The sequence below is a fragment of the Euprymna scolopes genome, chromosome 2 (assembly GCF_053919585.1).
Source record: "Euprymna scolopes isolate OS-2025 chromosome 2, ASM5391958v1, whole genome shotgun sequence".
NCBI lineage: Eukaryota > Metazoa > Mollusca > Cephalopoda > Sepiida > Sepiolidae > Euprymna > Euprymna scolopes.
Genome location: NC_136483.1, coordinates 29,602,398 through 29,611,831, shown reverse-complemented (window position 1 = coordinate 29,611,831; position 9,434 = coordinate 29,602,398). Strand labels below are relative to the sequence as shown.

The window sequence follows — 9,434 nt, the reverse complement described above, 5'->3', positions numbered from 1 at the left end:
GTCAAATTGGGTGAAATTAAATATTTGTTTTTTAATACTACTACTAGTAATAATATTAACATTTATCCCAAGATTGCAGAAAAAACTGGAGCCAATCAAATTATATCAGATCAAATTAGATTTAGAAAATGAAATAACCTTAAAATCATAAAAAAAAAAGGAGAAATTCGAACAATTTTAAAATATTACACCACTAAAAAAATGTAATTGTTTTTAACGCATAGGTATTTATGTTTGTAAAAATGTTTCAGTCATGATACAGCTATTGGCATATTTGGGCTGGTGAATCCCTGTCCCATTTGAGGGTTTAAGAGTATCTGTAATTTGCTTGCCCCCCCACCCATTTTTTCTTCTCTGCAACTTCCTTCTCACAGACGTGATGTTGCTAATCTTGGCCTTTTCTATAATCATCAGAGGAAATTTAATAACATTACTATTATGACATGTGTTCTTAAAAAATGTCTGATGTATTCCCTGCTTCCTTTATTCCAGCTCATTTGACTCATTGGTCTAGTGGTCTCCATTAATTTGCTGTTTTTTACCGACATCATAGCTGTCACAAATACTTCTGGGACTTCATTTATGGGTTCACATATGAGAAAATAATCCAATTCACAATCCACATATCCTATCAAAATTTGGGCATATGTTATCATTCACCAATTGTGTGCATGTAGCTGATTTTGGTGGCGCATTATTCTTGCTGCTCTCAGTTGGTTTGATGATGCTGTTCATTTTCGACCCTTTCTACATCAACGTTTATTCTATTCTTTCATTCTATTCTCTTGGGTGCATCCATCTTCCATGCTGTGCGATCAGTTTCATACCCTTTAAACAATCCTCATACCGCTTCTATTGTCTTCCAACCCTCCCAGCTCGTACATTTATTTAAGAATAAAATATTTTCTGGCGGCTCAATCTAACAAAGTGACCAGACCATCTCAAACTGTTTTTAACAATTAAAGCCTCTATACTGGAACAATCAGACTCTTCCAAGAGACTGTTGGTTTGACCATCTGGCCAGTTAATTTAATTTTGTAAGTTAACAAGAAGATATATATTATTAATTGGAATTCATTATTTAGATGAGTATTATTTATTAAGGTATTTATTGCAGACTATTATTCTCATCTTTTTTGGTTGTTGTTTCGGCCAACTATTCCTCTGGTTTTCGTCAGGTGGTTACTGCGACGGGATAGGAACTTCGAATCTCCTAACTGCATCCTCATTATCCAATAATAATGAATTCCAATTAATAATATATATATATATATACCATTCGGTACAGATGTGTAAGATCAGATAATAAATAAACGTGGATTTATAAGATAAAAAAATCCAACCTTGATCGACCTTCGGGGCTCGTGGCGCAGTGGATAGAGACGTTGAATCTCTACAGTTCAGGTGAACATTGTCTGAAGATAGTGGTTTCAATCCTACCTAAAGCTGGCCAGAGGCTTACTTGGCCAAAATGTGGTTTAGACGACAATAACTATGAAAAGGCAGTAATTGCTGAGAATGCAGTTAGGAGATACAGAGTTCCTATCCCGTTGCAGTTACCACCTGATGAAGGCCAAAGGAATAGTTGGTCAAAACGTCGTGAAAAAACAACTAAAAAAAGATGAAGATAATAGGCTACAATAAATAAAATTAATTCATTAATTAACAAGAAGAGATTTTTTTATAAGTTTGCAGTTCTTGAAAAAAAAAAAAAAGCTACTGAAATAAGTTGTATTACAATAGGGTATCAAAACAGCTTGTACCTGAAGCTGTTTTAATACCTCATTCAAATATATATATATTATATTCCAGTGGCTTATTTTAAAGAACTGCTGATTTGTAGAAACTTTCTTACTGACTGCTTTCCTCCTACATATAGTTTTGCCCTTTTTAAGACTAAAGCCAATAGGAATCTGTTGTATTTGTGATAATCATCCTTTGTTCTTCTTGTTAGCTCTTTACATTAAGTGACTTCAGCATAAAATAATCCAAAAATGGTAGATATGCCGGTAAGCAAAACAACCATTGCCTCTTGGGAAGAATAAGCCATGACATGATTGTATGCACAGTTTATTTTCCCTCAACTGAGGGCGTGTAGGTCGGCGATAATATCTCACTAATAATTTTTAATTAAACAAAACACAATTTATTATCATTTATTACAACTGTGATAATTAAATTAAATTTTCTAAATTCTATTAAAAAACAAGAAAATGAAACAAAAAAGAAAGTAAAATGGCACTCGGGAAATGCTGGGTAGATACAGTTATTAATAGAACATGACGTTGATAAGTACTTTAGGTAGTATGTAAAGTTGATCATAAAAACTAGGTAGTAATGCAGAATACGGACCATGCCATTTTTTTTTTTTGGTTTTTGATAGAATTTTCAAGTTAAATTCAATTTTTACGGTATCTTTTGTTTATTATAAATTGTTAGGTGAAAGTACAGAATAATTACATACCCTCCGCTCCCCATGTAGAAATGGGTTTCTAAATAATAATGTTATTATTTCAGTGCAGTCCGTATTCTGCATAAGTATCAAAAATTGTGTTCTTTTCATTCTCCAGATTGTAATAGTGAATTTGCAAGAACAGAATCAAGTTTTAGCTGACGAATTGGAACAATCCAAAATGAAGGTGCAAGAAAAACAAACAGAAAACGAAGAAACGGTGAAAAAACAAGTGAGATCATTTAACTTTTCTTTCTTTCTTTCTTTTCGTTGTTTCTTTTTTTTATTTTATAGTTTTTTTTGTCGGTTTTCTTTCTTTTTTATTTTATAGGTTTTTTTCGTTTCTTTTTTATTTTATAGTTTTTTTCGTTTCTTTTTTATTTTATAGTTTTTTTCGTTTCTTTTTTTATTTTATAGTTTTTTCGTTTTTCTTTCTTTTTTATTTTATAGTTTTTTCTTGTTTCTTTTTATTTTATAGTTTTTTTTCATTTTTCTTTCTTTTTTATTTTATAGCTTTTTTGTTTCTTTCTTTTTTATTTTATAGTTTTTTTTGTTTTTCTTTCTTTTTTATTTCATAGTTTTTTTGTCGTTTTCCTTTCTTTTTTATTTTATAGTTTTTTCTTCTCAGTCTCTTACTATCTTTAATTCCCTATTTATCTGCCCTTCTTTCAATCAAAAATATGTTGCTTTTGAATTTTTTAGATGAGGATTAGTAATGTTTCAGTCGATGCAACCATTAATTATACATACATATATATATATATATATATATATATATATATATATATATATATATATATATATATATATATATATATTTCACAATAACCAAGACAATATATATTATAACAGGTTTATAAGTTATATTTCTTCAGTGTTACAATCGTTTCTTAACCATTTGAACAAGCTTAAACATTATTTCGTTAAAAGGTATTCCAAAATGGCTAATCATCAGACAGAAAATACAACTGTAATACATATAAAAATATACACAATTTCTTATTTTACTAATACAAACAGCAAACTCACCTCCTCTTCCTTCATTTAATATATGCTCGATTATTAATACTGATAATCGTTCAATTTCATTAACTGGGGCAATTAATATTGACTTTGGTTTAATTGGTATGTGAACATTACCAGAATTTAATAAGTAAATTTTGGTTAAAAATTTATATATATATATATATATATATATATATAGCATTTTGTAGTAATAAATATTGACAAGTAGTTAGAATGTACTTCTGCAAGCAAAAATAGGTTTAAAGCTTCCAAAATTCATACTAGAATTATCTGTGTAATGAATGAAGTACTCGATAAAATTCAGTTGTAAGTTAAGTCCTCAATATGGCCAACACTTAAGCTACAATTGCAAATTACTTAAGACTTCTACTCAGTCATGGCTGACAGAACGAGAGCATACTATGCTCGTGGATTAAATAAACTCTTCTATTTGAAATTCCATGCAGTTTCCTGAATATGACAGAAAGATTAAAGAGTTTGACAAGATACAAATGAAGATTACATCGCATGAAACATTATGAAAATAACATTTAAAATAAAGATAGTAGTTCGAATAAGTCAAGAAAATATAAAAAAATCTTTGCTTACAGTTATTTCTCTGACACTTTTCTTTCCATTTTCTGTTTATTTTGAATCAGTTAAATGTAAAATTATTTATAAAGAGAGAGAGAGAGAGAGAAATGGAAAGAGAGAGTGGTAGGTAGAAAGAGAAATAAAAACAGGAAGAGAAAGTTTATTTCTCTTTTTCTACATCTCTCTCTCTCTCTTTCTCTCTTTTTTTTTTTTTTTTTTTTTTTTTTTTTTTTTTTTTTTTTTACACAGTCATCACCACTTGTCAAGGCCCGGAAGCCACTCAGGGATAAGGGTTATTGCAAGTACATTACGTTAGTGTGGAGATTTGACGAAGTGTTTACTTAAGGGGGCAGTTCATTAGGAATTTGTTAACGTTGGACTTGAAGACATCCAAGTTGTAGTCCGGTGGGAAGCAGGCAGACGGAACAGGGTTCCACAGGCGTGCAGTTCTAAGAAAGAAGCTTTGTTCATGGAATCCACGTTTTGATTTAGGCACAGATAAAGAGTGGGGGAAATTTTTCACAGTGGATTCGGCTAGATGGGTGTTTTTCGTGAAAGATTGGCGAGGGGGGACCAGAGATTGGAGTTCAGACGAGCACCTGCCATGGAAATAACGATAAAACAAGGATAGGCTCGCAACGTCTCTTCTGTGGGAGAGAGGTTGCAGGGTAGAGGAAAGGGCATCCCCCATTAAGCCACGAAGTCTATTTTGTACTCTGTCAAGGCAGAATAGGCTATTTTTAGCAGCTCCTGCCCAGATATGGCAACAGTATTCCATCCTTGGACGTACTTGGCTTTTATATAGATAGAGAATTGCATCAGTAGTGAGATATCTTCTGGAGCGGTAGAAGGATCCCACCATCTTTCCAGCGACCTTGGCAACAGACTTGATGTATGTGTTCCATTTCATTTCTTTTCATTATTATTATCAAAAATAAAGGAAAGGAGGGGGAAGAGGACTGGTAAGTATAGAAAACTGTATGGATGACACACACACAAAATAGAATAAGAAAATGACATAATTCAGAACAGAGTAGATGACTGTGGCTAAGTGGTTAATGATACAAACTAAAAAGCTGTGTGTATCAAGTTCGAATGCAGTTCATTCCACATAAACACTTTCATCAAACTCACACTTGATCTTGTGTATAACCTCTTGGGGAGGATGTAAATAAAATAACTCAAAACAGAAGATCTGATCATTGTAGTTAGAAACCCCGGACAATACCGAAAGCATTGAAACTGAAAATAAAAATGAATAGAAAAACAGTTACATGGAAAATTCATAAGACTGACCAGAGAGTGGACACGGGAACACACCTGCATATGGTTATGCAAAAGGTCACCCCAAACTGAAGAAAACAATAAATGTAGACTCTGTGAACAAAGAGATGAAATAGATCACACAATAAGTGAATGCAGCATACTAACCCAAAACGAATAGGACCATATGAACCTTTCCGAAAGGGTCAAAGAGGCTGAATAAACTGAGGAGGGAGAGCTCCTACCAAAGATCCATTGAAAGGGTGTGCAAAGTACTGGAACCTTGAGGAGGCTTAGTACCACTCAAATTCCAGAAAAGACCTATGGGCGCGATGAGTGAGAAATAAATGGTAAAAGGCTGTTGTAATAATGCAAAGTGATTTGCATTGGTTATTGTGATGGCACCAGTTATATTAGTCCAAATGGCCATGAAGGGTCAGGGAGGATAAAAAGACTGAGGAAGAAAAGCACTAAATCTCTACTAAAAGGGTGCGTAAGGTACTGGAGCCTTGAGGAGGTTTTTGCCACCAAAATTCCATAGAAAACCAATAGTTGGTGTCAGCAGGAAGTCAATGATAAGCTATTGTTTAAATAATAATTATTTTTAGTGGTTATTGAAAGAGGTAGAGAGTACTGGAAATCTGAGGAGACTTGTCATTCTGACTTTAGGAAGCACGACCGGTTATTGTCAGTGAATAGTCACTGATAATGACTTGTGTGAAAACGCTTTGAATTTTAAATAATAATAATAATAAAGAAAACCCTTGAATGTGGTTATTAACGCCACACATAAACTACACACAAATTAGACACGGAGACGGCTACAGATACAAAACACAAAGGGACATCGCATGGAATCATGAAAACTGAAACTGTATAATTGCAATGTACGCCCTTCCCCTCCTTTTTTTGTGAGTGTTACTATGAATGGGCATCACACCAAATAATGAGGATCAAGGAGGATGGAAAGACAGAGGAGAGAAAGCACTACCCAGGCCTCCGCTGGGAGATGTGGGGAGTGCTGGAAATCTGGGGAGACTTGTTGTCAGTCAGACTCCAGGGAACACTACAATTTGTTCTCAAAGAGCAATCTCCTAGTGAGTAGTAGTAAATAATAATAATAATAATAATAATAATAATAATAATAATAATAATAATAATAATAATAATAATAATAATAATAATAATAATAATAATAATAATAATAATAATAATAATAATAATAATAATAATAATAATAATAATAATAATAATAATAATAATAATAATAATAATAATAATAATAATAATAATAATAATAATAATAATAATAATAATAATAATAATAATAATAATAATAATAATAATAATAATAATAATAATAATAATAATAATAATAATAATAATAATAATAATAATAATAATAATAATAATAATAATAATAATAATAATAATAATAATAATAATAATAATAATAATAATAATAATAATAATAATAATAATAATAATAATAATAATAATAAAAAAAAAAATTAATTAATTAATTAATTAATTAATTAATTAATTAATGACCAACACACACAAACTACGAACATTAGAAGCCACATAGAAGTTAAAACAGAAATAGGAAAAAAACCAAAAAATGAAAAAAATAAAAAAATGGAAGGAACACCACATGAACCCGAGAGAACTGAAAGTGCAAGAAATCTTATAAACTGCACCCATGACAAAGGCATCAGCCTCGGCTGAGATCATACAAAATAGTCATAAAGGGTCAAAGATAAAAAAATTGAGGAGAGAGAGCACTAATAAGGCTGCTAAGATGGCGGAAAGTAGTGGGAACTTGAGGAGGCTTATTGCTACCCAAATCCCAGAAAAGACCAATGGTCATTGCCAGCAAGAAATCTAAACCATTTTTCTGAGCACACAGTTATGGTTATCGGAAAAGATGGAGAGTACTGAAAATCTAGGAAGACTTATTGTCACTCAGACTCCATCAATACTGCCGGTTATTGTCAGTGAGTAATCACTGATGAAGATCTGTGCAAGAAATCCTATCGAACATATATTAATAATAATAATAGTGATGTGGGACTACACAAACGCAATCATGTATGGATCTCAAGCAGGCCACCCAGGATTGCCTGTTGCAAAATATACATAAATATGATATTTTAATTCATGCAGATTTTGTATTTATTATTATAAAGCCAATAATCTATTAATTCATATGTATTCAATATATAGTAATAATTTCAACAGTTAAAACAAAATGATTTAGATGCCATTTAGAATTGAAACAAGAACAGAGGTTGCCAGCCTTATCTGTAACCATTTGTTCTATGTCCATATGCAAAGAAAACCTTGCGCAATAACATTGTAAAAGGTATAAGTTTGTATTTGCACATGCTTAGAAATAACATGTTCAGTCGACTTGACAAGGTCAATGTTTTTTTTCTCAATTTTGACCCCTTAGCAGCAATCTTTACTGGCTAAAAACCAAATTGAATTTTTTCCACATGTCTAAATCCTCTATATATCAAGTTTCAAGTCTGCAGACCAAAAATTGATAGGAGTTTAGAGGCCTTCCATACACACAGAAACAAGATCACTTTTACAAATATATGCAGACATATAAATACATATTTGTGTGCTAGAATGGTTGCATCCTAAATGCTACCCAATCATGCACAATGTAGAAACTATGCATAAATAGAAAAAAAAAAATGAAACTAATCATCTGATAAGAAAACATAAAAAAATGGATAATCAAGTTTTCAAAGAATATGCAAATCAGTTAACCTTTCTTTAGTCACTCACGTATCCATAACTGAATAGATTAAGAAGTTCGTTTTAATAATTTTTGATAAAAAAGTAAGTTTTTAATATCAATGCAAGTGCAACGGAAAACTGAACTTAGATATATATATATCTTATTTCTTAAATTTTTATTTTTTTTTACTGTTAATTTTTCTCTTTTCAAACTTCCCATTCTTACTAAAAGTCAAGACCCAATAGAATCAACTCATGAAAATGGTGATATGTTTCCATTAGAACATCTCAAAATGATAAATGACCATTTGAAACAGATTTCGTTTTCTTTTTTTAGCAACAAATCGATGAAGAATATGAAAAAAACAACGAAAGGTAATTCAATCAGTTTTTAGAAATACAATTCTAGTTTTATGAAATCGATCATTTGATTTTTTTATCCGAAATTTTAATTTTAAAAACCTTTTTACACAATATCTCTTTTCTATGCATGTGACTTCTTGTCTCTCTCTCTCTCTCTCATATGTCTTTTTATTCTCTCCCGTACATGTCTTTTGCTCTCTCTCTCTCTCTCTCTCTCTCTCTCTCTCTCTCTCTCTCTTGTACATATTTTTTTTTCTTTTTTTTCTTTCGTATGAGTGCCTTTTTTGTCTTGCTCATAGACGTGTCTTTATCGTTTCTCTTTGCCTCTCATGTGCATACTTTTCTTCACTCTATTTCATTCGAATACCATTTTTGTCTCTCTCATGTGCTTATCTTCTTTCTTTCTCTGTCTATCATGTACATGTCTTTTCGTTTTTCTCTCAGTGGTTTTTTTTTCTCTTTCAATCTCTATTTTGGTATTTCATGCATAGAGTTTTTCTTTCCCTAAACCATGCATCATTTTTTTTTATCTTTCTTTTTCATGTATGTCTTTTGATCTTTTTCTCTCTCTTGTATTTCTTTAGTAGTAGTAGTAGTAGTAGTAGTAATAATAGTAGGAGTGGTAGTAGTAGTGGTAGTAGTAGCAGTAGTAGTAGTTCCTACAACATTAACAACAAAAACGCAGAGTAAATTAACTGCTTGTTATTTATTGGGTTAAATGCTCAATTTCGATTGGTTTCCTGTATCGACTTTAGCCAATCAGAAACAGTCTCTTCAGGAACCGGACACCTATTCTCAGAACCCACAGAAAGAATCATAATCATATTTCATGCACAGATCCACAGAGAAGGTAAAACTATCTAATGAATCACTTTTTATTGGCACACAAACGAAACCTCATCAGCTTATGGATTTAATTTCTAAAAATGGCGGCACTTTGCCACATAAAGCTGTTTCCGAATAATAATATGAACTCTGTCAGTCTCACAAACTTCTTACTCCAACT

At 31.4% G+C, this 9,434-nt stretch overlaps 1 protein-coding gene across 2 annotated transcripts in view; it reads left to right on the top strand.

Moving 5' to 3' along the window:
- LOC145290401 (uncharacterized) overlaps nt 1-9,434 on the top strand; it is a 179,332-nt gene that overhangs the window by 107,718 nt on the left and 62,180 nt on the right. For both annotated transcript variants that reach the window (XM_080136484.1, XM_080136486.1), the window contains exons 10-11: nt 2,571-2,684; nt 8,403-8,440. In XM_080136484.1, coding sequence (XP_079992610.1) covers nt 2,571-2,684; nt 8,403-8,440 — 152 coding nt within the window. The remainder of the gene's footprint in view (nt 1-2,570; nt 2,685-8,402; nt 8,441-9,434) is intronic.